The sequence below is a fragment of the Xenopus laevis genome, chromosome 7S, assembly GCF_017654675.1.
Source record: "Xenopus laevis strain J_2021 chromosome 7S, Xenopus_laevis_v10.1, whole genome shotgun sequence".
In the NCBI taxonomy this organism is placed as follows: Eukaryota; Metazoa; Chordata; class Amphibia; order Anura; family Pipidae; genus Xenopus; species Xenopus laevis.
The window spans coordinates 75,385,200-75,404,894 of NC_054384.1; the positions used below are offsets into that span (position 1 = coordinate 75,385,200).

A 19,695-nucleotide genomic window follows, 5' to 3' on the forward strand; every position below is an offset into this window, starting at 1 on the left:
TCTGAAGCAGCCCTGGGATGGGTTCGCCGACCCTGTAAACTGTTTTAAATTGATATATTTAGTTGATAAATTACTTATCTTTGTCCCTGCTGAGCAGAATCTCTGGGTTGCATTACAGGCAGCTGTTAGAATTGATACAATAGTTGCTAATATTCCAGAGATACTGCAAAGAAATGTATCAACTAAATGTTGCAAAATTGTAACAGTTTAGAGTCTGAGCCTCAATTACTGAGCTGCCAGACTCAAACACCAGAGACAGGGACATTCAACTTTAAACTTAGAGTTTGGAAAAACAGTAAAAAAATAAATAATGGAAGGTAATTGAAAAAGGTCTTTATTTCTGGGGAATAATCTAAAAACAACTGAATTGAAAAAAAAAGTGTTTGGAAGGTGAACAACCCCTTTAATAAATACTCAAAATTTGGTCACTTGCTTCTAGGGATGCCACAATTTCAGGAATTTTTTCCCGGCCGTGGTAGGGGCAGGCACAAAAGGTGCGACCATGAAGCAAAAGGGGCGGAGCCGCAGGGGGTCATGGCGCAAAAAGGATGGAGCCACGTCGTGCGATGGCCAGAAGGCGAAGAAAAGGTACTTTGGAGCAGAGGGCCAAGGGCTTTTGTTAAGGGTATTACAAATTTACCGGCAACTACATTGCCGGTAAATTTGAAATGCTAGCCGAGCTAGGCCGGTAAAATATCGGCCAGGTGGCAACCCTACTTGCTTCGATGCTTAGTTTGATGAATGGTCAAGTGATTCCAAACTTTCCTTTTCTAACTCAGTTCTAAAGCTAAAAGGAAACAATGTGACACACAATTGTACAAGTAAAAGTATAAATTGTTATACAGGTGTTAAGAAATTGATTTATGTTATTTTTAAAATATAAAAAGATACATTTCTGGTTGAATAATTCAGGTTGAACTGGGAAACACTCCCAGTGTTTTAGCCTTTTTTCTCCTTTAAATGTGAATACATCACTAAGCATGACATTACTATGTGCTACTATATGAATATATTTTATAGATACTGTATGTCTTCTTTGTATTACAGAGGTTATTCTCAAAAAGCCACATGACTAGGGCATGCAAGACTTTTCTATGTTCTGCATTTCTCTCTGTGCCTATGGGCACAATACCAATAGGAAGACTAAGCTTGTGAGGCAATGCACATAGTACCTTACTGATCACCAAATACATTGCAATTTGCCAGGATACACATCTAGCTATGATAACCTGCCTGGAGTTGAACCAGGGACCTGATGTTTCTATGCTATCTGCATTGCCTCTGTTCTATGTCAGAAGACAACAATGGCAATGGTTCACTCCTATTGCTATGCTTTATAACTGAAAGTAAGCACGACTTGTTTCACCTGTTGCCAATCTGGCCACGGATGATCTGTGTAAGCCATTAGTCTGGCTATAAAACCCCTACTCTGCACTGAGACATTGCCCAACATAGGTTTCTTTCCTGATAGATCCTAGGAGTGATTATTGTCTGATTATCTGTTTCTGACATTGCCTATTTTTGACCTTGCTGTATCGCTGCCTGAACTGACTCTTGCTCGTTTCACCACTCTTCTGGATTCTGACTTTGTACATTGTTACCGATTCTGATCCTGTCTGACTGATACTGTCCCTGCCTGTTCCTTGGCTTTACTCTCTGTTTCCCGTTCTTTCTGTATACATTACGGTTCCCTTGCCTGCCAAAAGCTTCCCCTTGGTCCTCTCACTTTAAGACCTGTTGGCATCCGAGTAGCGGAGGCGGCTGCTATAGTCAGAAGTGTGAGCCAAGACTGGGCCCTTGGGGTTTTCTCTGGGTTTTGGGAAACCATACGTTACACTAGCATTCAAACAACCCAAATAACTAATGTGCCAACACTCATGCCCTATTGGACCTATTATTCATCCAATGGGCACTTATTTAAATAGACAATCTATTTTCATATCAGCTTTGATTTTGTCAATAATTTTGATCAAACTCATTAAATCAAATTATTCCCTATGCACTCTGCTTTATCCAGACATGATATCCTGCATTAAATCCTTGCATTATAGCCTGCATACCAAACAGTCAGAGGAATCACATATTGTGGGTTTCAGATACTTTATCATCATTTCTAAAAATATGTTCTGCAATTGCATGTTGGAACTGGATATCACTAAAGTACACTTCAGCTATTGTAAATGAGTCACTCATTCTCAAATAATCTCATGCTAATGTTTGAAATGAAAGAATTTATATAGAAACGGAAAGGAAGATTTTCACAAAACAAAAGATTCAATGACCCAAATTTACATGAAAAACAAGGAAGAACCTTTAGATTTTCCCATTGTTTTCACAAAACAAAGGGGACTCTTCATTCCATAAAAGCCTTTTGTTATAGTGTGCATAGGGGGTGGTAAATACTGTTGGCTGATGTCCTAATTATTTTCAAGTTCTCTTCTATATTTATAAAATTCTAGAAACTCTAGGAACCAAAAATATATCTAACTTGTACACGGCCAATTCTTTAGAATGTACTTATTAAATTAATTGGTGCAGTATGGATATACTGCAGTAGATAAACCAGTTTGATTTATTTACAATTGTATTTAGTACCTGAATAACAAATCCTACATTGCCATTTTTAAAGGATAAGTCAACCAATAAGTGAATGTAAAAGTAATTTATTTTTCCAATTCCAAGATATTAAAGCATACATGTACTGTTAATATCAGTGAATTTTGTTACAACATGAATGAATTCTGACAACCAAGGAAGTTGTCAGGAGAAAGAGGCCTGCTCTGATGTTCTTCTGGTAGACAAATACAAGAGGTCCTCTGCACCTCTGCCCATTTTCAATATATTTAGGACATTGAGACATTTTGTGCCTTGGGCTACTAAAAATGCCTTACCCTTTAAACAAAACAATGATTGCTTGTCCATATATTGCAATATATTTAAGGTGGCCAGCTATGTCAAAGTCATCCCTGGTATGGCCAGTCTTATACTCAACTTTCATCTGATTCATTAAGAATACTATTGCATCTTTTCACACAGGGACTAAGTTTTACCTGCAATTTACACATTGTTGCAATAAATTTGGGATCACACATTTTGCTGCAACATCAGGTATTGTCTCTCTTTTTGCATGTTGGATGCATACTTGCAGTTACAAAGCATAACCATAGGAGTGAACCAGGACCTTTGATAAGACATGAACACTAGGTCCCTGGTTCAACTCCAGGCAGGTTGCCAAAGGTTTCTAATTTTTTCCTAACCAGAAGAACATCAGAGCAGCCCTTTTTGTTTTACTCCTGACAACTTCTTTGACTACTTGGTGGTCAAAATGGTTAGAAACTGACCAGCCAGTGGCTCAGTTGTAACAAAATTAATTCATATTAACAGTACATGTATCCTTTAATATCTTGAAATGAAAAAAATCATGAAAGTACATTGCAAAAGGTCTTAGAATACCACTCTCATCAATTTTATATTCACTTATTTTTAAAGGTTTACTTATCCTTTAAAATGGTATTGTATATACCATATACTGTATATTCAAATCATACATTTTATTTCTATTCATTGTAAATTAATTAAAGTGGCTTTATCTACTGCAGGATATTATACTCCAGCATACTACACCAATTAATGTAATAAAATAATGAATATTAACTACATTCTCAATAATTGCCTGCTTACAAGTTAAATATATTTTTTTATATACCTAGTATTTTTATCAATAAATAAAGAACTTAAAAATAATTATACAGAATGCTTGGGAACTGGGTTTTCCGCATGAGGAGTCCTTCCATATTTGAATCACCATACTTTTATTCAACTAAACAAATTCTTTTAACATTAAATAAACCCAATAATCAGTTCTGCCACCAATATGGAATTATTCATCTTAATTACCATCAAGTTCAAGGTACAGTTTTTTTCATTATTGGAGTCTATAGGAGATTGCCTTGCTGTAATTTGGAGCTTTCTGGATAATGTGTTTCCAGATAATGGATCCCATACCTGTACTGCCAAACATTCTGGATTTAGATCATAAATAATGAAGACCAGTTGAAAAGTTGCTTAGAATTAGCCATTCTATAACATACTAAGGGGCACATTTACACATGCTTGAGTGAAGGAATAGAAGAAAAAAAAACGTCAAATTTCGAAGGTTTTTTTAGGCTACTTCGACCATCGACTAGGACTAAAAATCGTTTGACTATTCGACCATTCGATAGTCGAAGTACTGTCTCTTTAAAAACTTTGACCCCCTACTTCGCCAACTAAAACCTACCGAACATCAATAAGGTCCCCATAGGCTTTCTAACAATTTTCTGATTGAGGAAAATCGTTCGATTGATGGATTAAAATCCTTCGAATCGTTCGATTAGAAAGATTTAATCGTTCTTCGAAGTATTTGCTGTAAATCCTTCGACTTCGATATTCAAAGTCGAAGGATTTTACTTTGACGGTTAATTAACCCTCGATATTCGACCATTAGTAAATGTGCCCCCACATGTTAATGTAAAGGTGAACCACCCCTTTAACAAAGCCAAGAGATTATTTTTAGACCATACACCATTTCCATACAGCTGAATATTGATTTTTGATACTCTTCACAAAAAGATAGTCTGAAAATATTTCAAGCATGAATTCTTGCACCCAGCAGTGATTCAGTCAAATATTTATCTTTTCACCCTCTTGCACAGTTTGTGGGAAAAAACTCTTCTCCACTGATTGACTTTTTGTATAGGCTGTATTCCCACACAATGAACACGCTGGCTGTGTCCATCTTTCCAGTCCTAATTTAAAGCTTAAAGCTCATCCACCTGTGTGTGACACCTTCAGTAAGATGGTGGCAAACAGTATCCTGCTAAAGAGTAGAAAGAAGTGCACACAAGTCTTGAGAAATAAAGCTGAAATAATTATCATCAAACAGAAGCATGTGCGTTCAGCTCCTGACAGCATGTAAGGTTTATGATTTGTCACTTTGTTGTACAAAAATGTAACTTCAATGTTTTAAAAGTGCCACATGATTGAATTGACACCTCTGCATTAAACTACTACAGTCTCTAAGTACCTTTGGTTATCTTAATTACTTCTGTGCAAATCAAGAGACAGCAAGCAAAAACAATTACCATTGATACTATGTTTATCCTTTTTAAAACTTAGGCTAGGGGCACACGGCGCGATTTCGCCGCGATTCTGCGCTGGGCGAGTTGTCGCTGCGTTTTTTAAGCCGAAATAGCTTTCCTAACTTTGGCGCTGGCGTCAATGCAAATCGCGGCGAAATCGCTGCGCTAATTCACACGCGGCGATTCTTTTTCTACTGTCGCCCGGAAACGCCCAGCGAGGCAACTTCGGACGACAATAGAAAACGAATCGCCGCGTGTGAATTAGCGCAGCGATTTCGCCGCGATTTGCATTGACGCCAGCGCCAAAGTTAGCAAAGCTATTTCGGCTTAAAAAACGCAGCGACAACTCGCTTAGCGCAGAATCGCGGCGAAATCGCGCCGTGTGCCCCTACCCTTAGACAAAATACACAGTAGCAAAGCACTTCTTTATAGCTTATCTTAATTTTGCATCTAACAAATAAATAAGTATCTGTTCAACCTCTGGGTGATCAGATGGAATTGAGAAAAGAAACATGTCTGCTGTTTATGGAAACGCATATGAAAAACACATCATCTTTTTTAATATACATACATGATATGGAATATGGAATATGGAATAAACTGCATTTATATCTTCATGTGCCCCTCATAAAAAGCAGCACACTGGGAATCACTCTCATTCAAAATAATGCATTAGTTTAGCTGACTTTCTAAAGGGGTTACACCACTTAAATTTTACTGCTGTACTGGGAAATTAGGAATTGTAGAGCTTTTCCTTCTGTGCCTATAGCTTTATAATACAGTTTTTGAGGTGGTCATAGATGAGCTGTCAAAAGCTGCTCTCTCCAGACCGAGCATATTGGGTACATGGGGGGAAATCCAAAGCCTTAACCGATTGATATCTGCCCAGGAAATGACCAGATATCAATAAGTTTGTTAAACAAGCTATCAGGCCTTCACAAGCCACTACAATTCTATCATTGGTCCAGAAACTATGTGGATGGCTAAGGAGAAAAAGTCCCCTTTTAATAAAAGAACACTTATAAATAATAACAAAGAACATAACTGAAGATGCAATGCAAACAAAAAAACTGAAGCTTTGTGTGACTGTTTACATGCCTATTTTCTATTCTATTTATTATTTATGTGTGTATAACAAATAGGGGAAAATATGAGCAAATATATGTGCACACTTTTGCTCCACTTACATTCCCTCCCTCATTCAAGAGCTTCAAATACATGTCCATTCCCCAAGATTTTGAGAACAAACTCATCTCCAAACCATCTGTCAAGGTAGGTCCAATACATCTTCCCTTGATAACGTTAATCCAAGACACCCCAGGTCAGGCATGGTTTTGATATTATCAGTGATTAGGGGGTACTGATCAGCCTTTAGGGCTCTTACACACGGCCGTTCCGACCTGCGCTCCCCTGCGTTCCGTTTTTTGGCGTTCAGCCGCAGGGGAGCGCAGGAATAGACGCAAGTCATTATTTGAAATGGGGCTGTACTCACTCAGGCGCGTGTAGGCGCCGAACGCAGGAAAAATGCAGCATGTTGCGTCTGAACCTGCGTTCGGCGCCTACACGCGCCTGAGTACAGCCCCATTTCAAATAATGACTTGCGTCTATTCCTGCGCTCCCCTGCGGCTGAACGCCAAAAAACGGAACGCAGGGGAGCGCAGGTCGGAACGGCCGTGTGTAAGAGCCCTAAAGCATCCAATAGTAGCTAAACATGCTTTTCAAATTAAATACACTGGAATTCACCATTTTGCAATTTCAATTTGTAATACTCACAACAAAAACACATTATATTTTAAACAGGTTCGAAAGCAAGATCCAAGACTTTTTTGTCAAACACATACTGTACATCATCATTTTAGGGGTTTTGGCATTATAAACATAATATTCAAGAATAATAACAATAAACGTAATATTCTAGAATGAGCTTTATAAGCCTTTAGATAATCACTTGAGCTGGTGAAGTCTCCACATGTCCTAATGAATATGAAAGAATAGTGGGGCAGAGGATTTAGGCAAAAAGGCCTCACAGTGGTTTGGTGTTAACGATAATTTTAAGTTTTAGCCAATGATAGATCACAAAAAAAGGCAAGGTAGGATTTATATTCTTCAGATACCACCCCCACATAACCTACATCCCATTTTACCAAAACCTTCTGCTAGCCCTAAACCCTTACCATACACTTCCGGAAACTTCACGTCAGTTACAATGGGCTGGGGGATGGGAAAGTGCTTGGAAAGGCTGGCCTTCCGTTTACATTTGTATTCCAAACTATTAGGCCATTATACTACCTCCAACACAAAGCATGACAAGACAAGCATAAAACTTAAGGAGCTGCAGAGTAAGGGTGTCTATGCATCAAAAATAGGACATACTACTTAGCTGTGGGTGGGTAAGGATGCAGGTAGCTTGAAAAATAAACTCTAGGGCCCTCGTCTGAATTGAATTGAGGACCATTATACAACAGGGTGGTTTTGTTAAACACTATACAACTGCTTCCAAAAAACACTTTTCCCTGATGCCAGGGTTCTTGTCCATTGATAATTCATAGTGCCCTAAAATGAAAGTGCAGCTTGTCCTTACTATGCAGATAAATTCATTGTTATTGATGCTTAGCCACAAATACATTTCATTGTTTTGGCCTTTTTTTGACTAGGACACAAACATTTTACAAAAAAAAAAACTGATGTAGGCATTTGCAAAATAAACAAACAAAGCAAAGACTAATTTACAATATTGCACTGCAGAAAACAAATTGACATGAAACTGCGTGATCACAGATTATTATAATAGCTTGTTTTTCTTTAAAATCAAACCCAAGGGAAATGTCTTGCTGTGTCTGAGGCTGGATTTTCTTTTCTTAACAACTCCCAGCAGACAGATGGTTGGCAGGTGCTGTGATTTTCCCTCCCCCACACCAATCAATTGCTTGATTCTTTCCACTATTGAATATTTTTTTTAGAATAGAAGTTCAACGAATATCGTACTGTAATACATATATGTATTACTTATTAAAACAAAACAGATTTTTGCCATAAAACCTGAACATTAACATTTCAGACATTCAAAATAGTGATACAGACAGCATTAGAATCAGCAGCAGTACACAGTGGTGTAAATAGAAATTACTGGGCCCCACAGCAAATGTCATTTTTCAGGCCCCCAAAATGTCTAGAGATTGACCTGTTTTACCATTTATTGAAATTGTATACGAATTAGGGCTTCATGGGGCACCTTTACTTCCTGGACCCACCCTGCAGCCATGAGGTCTGCTTCCTCTGAACTTACGCCACTGGCAGTACAAATAATGTTACATAAAATGTCCCTGGCAACCATTTTATTTCAAACCAATGATGACCATTGTCATATTATTATTACTGTATGCAAAGATGTAAGGCTCAGGGCCCAGGCCGGTCAAGCACAGATGAACCAGATGTCCTATTTAGGTCTGCATAATGTATCTCTTTACTTTATTAGTAGAGTCCTAGTTATGTCTTTTTTTTTTGCACAGCTGCCCTGGCTTGAAATCACAGGAGTAAAAAAGAGAAGAAAGAAAAAGCCATCTGCTACGCCAATAAATCAGTTTGGAAAAGATTGTTGTATAAGGCAAGGAAGATGAAGGCATTATTATTATGCAGGGACAAGCGGTGGTAGGGAGGGAGGACAAGGTCAAGGAGCTGTCGGGTAACACAATACATTGTACTCCATAATACAAGACCAGTGATCACAATGTTATTTTCTTTTTCTTCCCATTTTGCCTTTTTTTTATTGGAGCTTAGTTGTAGATTATCCAAGGATCTGGATACAAAATCTGCAAAGCCTGAAGGGCCAAATAAGCACCCACCATTGCTTTGTTTGTTCTTTAAGATATAGCTGATGCACCAGTGCAGAACATATATATATAATATAATACACAAAAGCCATGAATATCCTGTAAATGATATCCTTATAAACGGTGAGTTCTAATGTCATCAGTTATAAACGGTGAGTTCTGATGTCATTTCTGTCACATGACTCACTGAAATTTGTGTATTATAATAAATAAAGTACCCCCAGTTGCAAAATATGAGGATATTAGAAGTTACCTCAGAGTTCCATGACCTTTATAAAAACACTCGGCCTTCGGCCTCGTGTTTTTATATGGTCATGAAGCTCCTCGGTAACTTACAATATCCTTATATTTTACAAGAGGGGGGTACTTTATTCACTATATATTTATATTGGTTTATAAAGTACCCGTACTCCTGAATTGAATTGTGGGTGCTTAGACAAATATATTGTATTTAGTTAAAAATCTACTAGCACTCCAATATTTAGGAAATGCACGATTTATTCAATCATTACTTGTGTATCCTTGTGTACGTGTATAAATCAGAGGAACAATCAAGCCAATTCTGCTTGGCATCCATTGTAGTAAGTACCACACCCAAAAGAGGGGTTGGGTTAATCGAACACTAGCTGTAGTAACAGTAAGGGCAACAAATAGCAAGGGGGTGGTACGGCTAAACAGATGATGACAATCCCCTCAGGAGGGGAGCCTCAACACATTGCCTAGGAGCGAGAAAAGCAGCAGGACGGAATGTTGCCCTGGGAATACTCGCTTTCCCGCCCCTGGTGCTTCCTTTTGATTGGTTATAGGGCTTGGGCCACCATGCACGCGCGCGCTAAGACTCCACCCTGCAGGCGCGTAGCCGCTTTCGGTAATGACAATCGCTGTTGCTGCTCCCTTTACTGCTCAAATCGTGGAAGGGATTCAGCGCACCGGACGAAAGCGCTTGTCTGTATACAGTAGCGCAGATTGTGACGTTTTTATGTCCTGCCTTCCCTCCCCCCACCCTAATTAGAATATGGTGCGCCCCTACTACTCCCTCCTGGGTTCAACATCTGCAAACAATAGCCATGGGGGGTGGGGTTATCCGACTACATGTCCAGTCCATTGACGTAATAAACCCCACACACAACGACACCCTGAAAAGAAGGCACCGTGGCACTGGCTCCGGCTATTGTGTTCTTAACTAGTGTCCGCCCCCAAGCAACACATCGCTGTACTACCCCAATAAACATTCCTATAGCCGCTGCTCCATGGACTTGCGTCCTGTCCAATGGCTAATGCAACGTGCACGTGACTCAGGATGGCACACCGCAGTCACCTGCCGCCTGTAGCGCCTCAGCTCTCGCTCTACTACTACTCCCGACACCCCGAAGGGCCAGAGACTTGTAGTGCGGCTACAACTGGAGCACTACAGCCTGCAGATATTGCCCATATTTCCAAACAGCCATTATTCCTGTCAGATGGATGTTTTCCCTTGGGTGTATATATCGCCCAATCTTTATATTTCTCTGTATAACTCCACATGTTCACGCCTGTTTATTGTTTAGCCATTGTCAGGAGAGGCTTCAGTGTGTAGGCAATGGAGCAGCCTATTGTACAAGCTGAGAATACACGAGTCACACACACACATATACACTGGGGCTGCCAGCACATTTACTTCATTGAGGCTGCATGGGGATGCGAGGTCTGTTTCCTATTCACTCGCTCCAACTATTCCTGCCCAGGGTACCACAGCTGAACCACTAACTTCACATTCACCCTGCTTTATAAAAATAGGCAGGCACCGAAACCACAGCTTCTATTTATTGCAGCCTCGCATCTCTCATTTAGAAAGCCACAATGATAACTCTGCTTTTCTACTAAAAAAAAAACACCACCCACCGCACAATGTGGGAAATCCAGAAATAGCAAGTAAACCATAGGCATGAGCCATACCATCTTACTGGGAGGAGGGGGGTACAAAAAATATTCACAGGCATCGCTGTCTTCACACAATTGTGACACAATCACCACCTCCCATTACCAGCAACAGCACACAGCAAATACATTGTATCCATTTAAACCTCCTCGCAATCCGCATTCCTTTCAAACGTGTCCTCTTTCCCCTTCCATAGTTTGTTGGAGTCATCATCTCCCAATTAAAAAAAAAAAGAAGGCTTTAGGATGTTGAAGGTGTTAAACAAAAGGCAGAGTGCAGGGGAATGATATCATTGTACATTGCTATCACTCTTTATACTCATTCATTAAAAAGGTTAAAGGAAAATGGGCAAATCTTGATGTCAAACACTCACACACAAAAGGCACCATTGTGTCTATGCCCCTAACCCAAAGCCATTCATACATTTATTGGGGAACATCAAAACAAACATCAAGGGGGGGGGGGGGCACATCCTTTGCCTTCAAATGTAAAGAGATGCGAAATTATAAAAAATAAAAGCACAATACCTGCAGTTCCTATGAAATATAAAGTCCAGATGAGATCCTTAATGTGCAGCATTGTAATTCTACAGGCGATGGAATTCCTGCTGCTGCTCCTGTGTGTAACAGAGGCTCCAAAGATGACCATGAGCCTTTGTTTTTTTTTTTCCTTCTTTTTAAATCCTCTCCTTGCTGTAAATGCTGTACTGAACCAACGATGCAGCTTTAGGTTCTCGGAGGCGCAGCCTGGATTTTGCAAGGAATTATTTTTTTAAAGTGGGTTGCCAGCTGCTCTGTAAGCTGTGTGCAGCACTGATCACTGTATGAGTGACAGCCTGAGCCTCAGCACACCCCCAGCAAGCAGACCCGATCAATGCGCCCAAGCCAAGAGACTACAGTTGGTGTCTGGATGGAAGAGAGAAAGAGAGCAAGTGCGACCAACACCGATATCCCTCCGCAGTCTCTGAACAAATATGAACGAGCATCCACCAAGCTAACGGAGGGAGAGGGGGGGACTGGCAAAGATCACAGAGCAGATGCTGCTGCTTGGAAAAGGTGGTATGGAGTTTCTCCCTTCCTTTACAGAAATGAGTGGAGTCATGCACCCAGAATCACTTGCACTGTCTTGTATGGCAGAACAGTGGCAGCTAGTATGGCTGTTTGATCTTGCATTGTTTTATAAGAACCTTTTCCAAGATTAATTGAGGTGGATAATTGCAGCACTGTGAATGATCAGTCAGTCTTTCTGTACAGCCTGCATCCGATCCGCAGCATGGAACTCCCATGTTATTCATCGGATAGCAATACACTTGCATTAATATTAGGGATGCAATTAATAATATAAAAAGATAGTCGGAGCAGACTGAGTTAGATATGGGCTTTAGCCCGCAGGTTGGTAACAGTCTCAATAAACAAAAAAAAGCAAAAAACAGCTACATTAAATAGTGGAGAGTGACACACCCATCCAGTTATAATGCAGCCAGCCAACCAGTTCAGGCCACAATGTATTAAAATATAACTTTTAATTTAAATTGTATTAAAAAATTGTCTGGCAGCACCAGCATACACATTCACAGCGTGTAGAACGCTACGCCGTGCGGGACCATGTCCCTAAAATAACACACAACTAAAAACCAAAGAGTAGGCTGGAATGGTGGTGGATATATGAAATATATTAAGTAGCGGATTCAAGTGCCCATTATCAGTACCAGCTCAGTAGGAGTACTTATCAGTATCCAGTTAGTATGAATTCCCACCCTTCCCCCAGCTCTCCTTCTACCTGGCTACGTTGGGAAGAGTGGGAGCTATTCACACCACATTCCACCTACCTTCCACCTACGCCGCCCTATATATTAGGTATGCACCCAATCCAGGATTCTGGCTTTTTTCAGCAGAATTCAGATTCAGACGAATCCTTCTGCCCGGCTGAACAAAATTTGAATCCTAATTTGCATATGCAAATTATTGGCAGGGAGGGAAATGGCGTGACTTTTTGTCACGAAACAAGGAAGTAAAAAAAAGTTTTCCCCTTCCCACCACTAATTTGCATATGCAAATTAGGATTAGTTTCGGTATTTGGCCAAATCTTTCTAAAAGGATTCGGGGGTTTGGCCGAATCCAAAATAGTGGATTTGGTGCATTCCTAATAAATAATGCAGTCTCAAATGGAAGATGATTTATAATGAAAGGAAAACGATATCCCAAAATGAATACTTAATTAGCATATGCATAATTTGCATATGCAAATTAGGGACAGGGAGGGAAATTGCGTGACTTTTTGTCACAAAACAAGGAAGTAAAAAATGTTTTCCCCTTCCCACCCCTAATTTGCATATGCAAATTCGGATTTGGTTCGGTATTCGCCGAATCTTTCGTGAAGGATTCGGTGCATCCCTAATATTAAAGAATCTTGCCAAACTGGTATATATATTTAAGTAAATAAAGGTTGCCACCTTTCCGTAGCCAACAATCAGGGCAGGCAGAGCCGGATTTACATAGCGGGCGTCCCTAGGCCTGCTGCCCTTTGTCACCCCCATCCCCTCCCCTTTTTTCATGCAAATTTTCATCATCGGACCCGAGCAATGGGGATTGGGGCATGGGAAATTTAAAAAAACTATTATCTCCTGCATATCTCTGGTGTTTCTGAAACAATGTGGGTGTGGTTGGGCAGCATGCCGCCCTCTAAAATCCTGCTACCCTAGGCCTGGGCCGCCCTTGGTGGCCTTTCCACCACTCCAGGCCTGAGAGCAGGGGGCGGATGCATGACATCAGAGTAGTGCCCTAGGCAACCCGACTGACTACATCGCCCCCTTCTCGCGCAGAGGCGCACAATGAGGATACCTGAGCTACAGCTAGCGGTGTGGGGCACAAGTCTGAGTTGCCAGAGATGAGAGACACACGGTCTGAGCTAGGGGAAGGCGGCAGAAGAGGTCCCTGCCTGGCGCCCCTCCACCTCTGCGCCCTAGGCTCGCAATTCTTCTGCCTACCCCTAGTTCCGGCCCTGCGTCAGAGGGGCGGGTTGGTGGCGTTGCTGGTGGAATAAGAGCCATCATGGGGCGGGGCTATATAACCCTGTCAATTAAAGAAGATCCTTATTTGGAAAATCGGCTGTCCAGGTCAAATCTGGAGAGGTGGCAACCCTAAAGTAAATATTGTCCTTTTACTTCCCTTGAACCACCATTTTGTGATCTCTCTGTGCTGCCTCAGAGATCACCTGACCTGAAATAATACAACTCTAACTGTAAAAGGAAGAAGTGTGGAAGCAAAAGACAGAACTTGTCTTGTATGTTTGGTTTGTTTGTGTGCACCATGAATTATAGAATCCCAGGTGGCGGCCCATTTTTTTTAAATTGGCAATATTCTATTTATGATTACCCAATGGCACATACTACTAAAAGGTATATCATTATGAAAATGGTTTATTTACATTAAGCAGGGGATTTACATATAAGCTGTTTTATGCAATATATTTTTTATAGAAACCTACATTGTTTAGGAGGGTATAGTTTTCCTTTAAATGTGCTATTTGGCAATGTGCAAAAATGCTTAGTGATTTAGTTATGACTGACAGCCTGAAATGCTGGTGAGTAAATTTGCTTTTCAGGCATTCTTAATGATTCATATGCAGTGGAGCTAGAAAACGGATATACAGCCCCATGTTTCTAATGAAATTATAATATGCGTGCAGAAATTTCAGCTGAGTTTAACTTCCAGCATGGCTTATTAGCAGAGATTTTTATATTCATTTGATGCAGAATCCTCACTTTACATAATTAACAGCAAGATAACAGAAATTAGATATGGGTCATTTAATGATAATTTACAAAGGTATACAGTTGAATATACAATAAAGGGCCTTTTGTGAGCAGGAGCCCAATATACAGGTTGCAGTGAATCAGCAGAAAAGAAGATGGGGAGCTACTAGGGTATATTTGGAGACACAGATCTTTACTGCTAAAGGGCTGTGGTTGCCTTGAGCTCAGACAGAAACCCAAAACATTATGTACAACATTTCAAGCCTACTTCTTTAGTTAAACTTTAGTTCTCCTTTAATAATTATAACTCTGTCATACTATTATTATTATTAACATGTATTTATATAGCGCCAACATATTGCGTAGCACTAGGGACTAGTATGAACGGACTAGGGGTAGGCAGAAGACCCTCTTCTGATTACCCCTAGTTCTGGCACTGCCAACATTCAAAGTATTTCAATGGAAGAAAAAGTTGGCCAGACACCAGATCAAATTTTCTAGTCAGATGACAACAGAAACACAGCATACTGCATTCATACACGAACAATGTCACATCGGATGGGAAATTTTTCATGTCATTTGCAAATCAGATTTTTGTATTATTCCCATTATATTTTGACCCATACCTCTATCTGACTTTTAGGACTTTTACACACAGCATTAGGCAAAATTGTGTTTTATGAGTTTACTTTTCATAGTTACCCACTTTTGCATGGCTTTGCACAACTTAGCTAGATTGGCTGACTATCTATGATCCTTTTTTCCATATTGTTTCTTCTATATCCTGGCACTAGTTTGGGTAATTAATAGCAAATCTGTGACCTTTAGAATTTGTGCACACTGGCACTGGTCTGTTTATTCAAAAAGCTCTTTTTTTTTTTTTGCAACTTAACATTTCATCATACAGTTGTATGTGATTTTAACGAAGTGGAGATTGATCTGATATTTATTTATTTTAAGTGTAAACCCACAAGTGGAAAAATTAGACAAATGCTTTCATATGCTGTAATTCCTTCCAATGTCTATGTTCAAACTTATATCTATTGAGACATTTAAGATATTTCAACAACTTTAATATTATGTAGTGTTGTTTAAATCCACATGAGTTTTGTTGTATTAGTATTAGGTTTTGCCCAACAACCTCATCAGTTCCAATCAAGGCCATTGTCTTCCAAGTTTCTGTGGTGTGACTGCTGCCCGGGTCAAAACTGCCTGCCCGGTTTTCCTAATTTGGAAAACCGGGCTGGTAATTTTGACCCGGACAGCCCTTCAAAAACGGACAGGTGGCAACCCTAGTCCCATCCCACTATATTACAGGCATGGAGGAAAAAGAGGGTCTTACCACAGAATTCCCTATGATTGACGATCGGGCAATCGTTGTTCGTCACATCATAGCCCCGCCACTGATGTCACAGCCTGCCCCCCACAGCATCAGGATTCAGCCAGGCCAAAACATGGCAACCCTAAATGGGAACTGTTGCCTGCGGACACAGAGACAGATTATCATGGTTTCCTTTCAATATGTGGAATTAGGTATAGTTATTTTTGGACATTCAGATAGTGTTTATGCACTTTTTTTGCATTGCTGTCATTGTTTTTAAAAATGTCCCAATTTAGACACATACACAAGAGCATATTTGAGTTCATTGTGCATTTCTAGTACATAATAGTTACATCTGCAGTACAGATAGCAGTTGACATAGAGCACAAATTAGGTTACTTATAAATAGCTCTAAGGCATCAAAGTAAGGTTATTGGGCGATTAGTTTAAAAAAAAACATGCTAAATTGTGAATTTTTTGTTACATGCTTTAACTTCTTTGTTCTCAGGACTGCAGTGCAGCAGATTTCTAATGATATTTCTAATGATATTTCTAATCAGACATGCAGTATATTCTCAAGTGCCCAGATGAAACTCTTAACTGCTAAATATTTAAATGCTGCAGGGATTATTTAATATATTTTGGATGATGTTGTCAGGGCAGTATTCTGAGGAATCTTTTGTGGGGTATTCAATATGATGAGGAATCCAAAATAGTAGATTTAGTGCACAGATTTTAGAGGAATCTGATTCTAAACAGAATAATTTTAAAAGTGTAGGACAAAGTTTCTCTTTAAAAAAAGCAGTCACTGATAGCTTTAAAGGAACAGTTCAGTGTAAAAATAAAAACTGGGTAAAGAGATAGGTTGTGCAAAATAAAAAATGTTTCTAATATAGTTATGTAGGAGATAAGATGAATCCTTCCCCTGTTTTTCTGCCTGTGACATCATCCAGTCCAGTTACAGGCTAGAGAATGATCCGATTGGCTGGGCACCCCAGTGCATCCTTGGGAGAGAGGGTGTGCCTGACTTTGGAGCGAAATGCAAGGGTTCTCCCAGAGAGCTGAACAGAGCCAGCACGAGTAACTGTAAGACTGTCAAGTACAGAGAAGCTGTTAAATCTGTGGAGGTACAGATTGAACCCAGTCTGTTCCCTGCCAAGCTGCTATCGACTCAGAAGGAGAAAGGTGCCGCTGATGAGATTTATCCTGCTGCAGAGCTGCCTGTAATCTCCAGTGTGATTTCCTCTAAGAGCACCCCGTGAGCCACCCAAGGGAGGATACTGGCACGGATACAAGCATGGGGCCCCTAAGTGAAGACTAGACTTGTGTATTTACCTTCTACGTGGAAGCTGCTGCTAACTTCCAAAGGGAGAGGTACCTGGGGAATAAGAGCTCTGGGGAAGGGACATTTCATTTGAACTGTGTGGTTATTAACCCCTTACGGGGGATTGGGACTTTGGATATTTAACAAGGACTGTGTTGAAGCAACATAGTGATTTAAGTAGTGTCCCACGTGTCCCCAGTGTAGGAGTGCATGTTGTATTAGTTGCCCAAATGTTTACTACAGTTTATATAAAGTTTATATTTGTTCATTTGCAAACTGTGTTTTTTATTATTATTAGTGGAACCCCCCTGAGGTGTGTTCCTTAGTGTTCACTAGGTGGAGGCACTGCACTGTAATTCCCAGTTCCCAGTATTTTTCATATGCAAAAGAGACAGTAACCAAATTAGGGTTATAGTTAGTTAGCCAAAAATGTAATCTATAATGTCTCGAGTGAATGGATGTCTAACGTAACAGAACACAACTTCCTGCTTTTCAGCTCTCTAACTCTGAGTTAGTCATCAACATTAAGGGTAGGCCACATGGGCCATTCAGTGAGTTTGCAACTGATCCTTATCATGCAGCTCAGATCAAAAGCAAACCCATGTTGCCCCCCTCAAGTCCCCCATAAGTCTATGATTGGTTACTGCCTGGTAACCAATCAGTGGAAATCAAAGGGCAGATTTACTAAAGGGCAAAGTGACTAATGTTCGCCAGTGTGACGTCATTTTTATACTTTGCCAATCTACTAACAGGCGCAGGCAGGCGAAAGAGATAGACTCTAGCGGCAATCCGCTTTCTTACACCTGGTGAAGTTGTGCTCTGGCGAATAGACGTAGCTACGCAAATTCACTGAGGTGTGGATTTTACTGAACGTTACCTCTTGCGCCAGACTTTCTTTCGCCACCTCAGACCAGGCGAAGAGCAATAGAGGAGATAGGACTTCCTCAAAAAATAGTTGAAAAATTTTCTAAGTCACAAAAAACGCTGGCGACTTTTAATTTTTCAGGGTAAAAGATCGTAAATTTTTTCTGGGGTACCCAGCTTCCCCCTAAATTTCCTAACATATGGCACATAAACTATACACTGGACTCATGTGTAGGGCAATATAACAACTCAATTTTATTACATTAAGGTTTCCGGGGCTTGTGTAGTTTAATGTATTGGCTGCAACAGATACGTTCATTCAACTTTAACTTCCCGGCATATACAAATTAGGCAAAGCTAGCGCAACTTTGATTCGCTTGCCACAGTAATGCTAACGCTACTTCACCAGCGCTCGGCGCCCTGGACGCAACTTCAGATTTTAGTGAATTAGCGTTGTCATGGCAAATCTACGCCTGGTGAAGTGTTGTGATGTAAGCGAAGCCGTCGCTGGCGAATTTTCGGAGGTTAGTGAATTTGCCCCCAAGAGAGCTGCAAAGCAGGAAGTAGTGTTCTTGTAATTATGTTACACATCCAGTCACTCCATCCTTTTTAGATAACATTTTTGGCTAACTAACTATATTAGAAACGTTTTTTATTTTGCACAGCCTATCTATTTACCCAGTTTTTATTTTTACACTGAACAATTCCTTAAAGAGCAGAATTTCCATTTATTGTGTGTAGGGTTCAGCCTAGGTTTGGTCACTTCGGGCTGCAAAACGCTCCCATGCAGAGTGAACGGTTCAGCAAGTCTCTGAAGCCCTGAGCAAGGTCGCAAAAAAAATTATTAGTGACGAAAATGAAGCCCAAGTACTTTTACAAATAGAGGTGGCTTCTCAACTAGGTCAAGTTATTATTTATGGGTGACTTCAATTATCCAGAGATTCAGTAATGGGGTTGCCAAGTCAGAAAAAGCTAGGAGGTTATTAAATAAGCTTGATGGCAACTTTTTATTTCAGCTCGTTCAAGAACCTACTAGGAATGAATTGCTTTTGTACATGATAATAGCTAATAATACAGAACTCATCTCTTGCATTTGCGTTAGTAAGCATTAAGGTAATAGTGATGATAACATCATTTGAGCAGAGCCGGAACTAGGGGTAGGCAGAAGAGGCAGTTGCCTATGGGCAATAATAGGGGGCGCTGGGCAGCTACCTTTAAAACTGTCTTCTGCCTATCCCTAGTCTGCACCTCTCAGTTCTACTTTACACTCTCCTCTCTTGAATCGTAAAACCTTTGACTTTTTCGGATTTGATGCTCGAAGCCACAAAGTCTTTGGATTATTGAACGAAACCCAGTGAAGATCAAGATATTGATGGGATATCTGCCATTGACCTCTACATGAGCTCAGCAGGTCTGAGTTGGAGTACTTTTTTATTCTGACTTTTAACACCATCAGAGTGTAATAAATCTTGTGTTTTTCCCCTTTGAAAGTCGGACCAGAAAAAAAATCTGACTTTAATAAATAACCCCCTAATTGTTAGACATGCAAACTTTGACAGTATAA

The 19,695-nt window shown here is 40.2% G+C and overlaps 1 protein-coding gene across 15 annotated transcripts in view; it reads right to left on the minus strand.

Annotated features, from left to right (window-relative positions):
• The window catches only part of ncam1.S (neural cell adhesion molecule 1 S homeolog), a 146,044-nt gene extending 134,170 nt beyond the window's left edge, over positions 1 to 11,874 (minus strand). For 3 of the 15 annotated variants that reach the window (XM_018226851.2, XM_018226850.2, XM_018226855.2), the window contains exon 1: positions 11,396 to 11,864. In XM_018226851.2, the coding sequence (XP_018082340.1) occupies positions 11,396 to 11,516 (121 nt within the window). In that variant the 5' untranslated portion in view covers positions 11,517 to 11,864. 15 annotated transcript variants of the gene reach the window in all.
• Between the last annotated feature and the right edge of the window lie 7,821 nt (positions 11,875 to 19,695).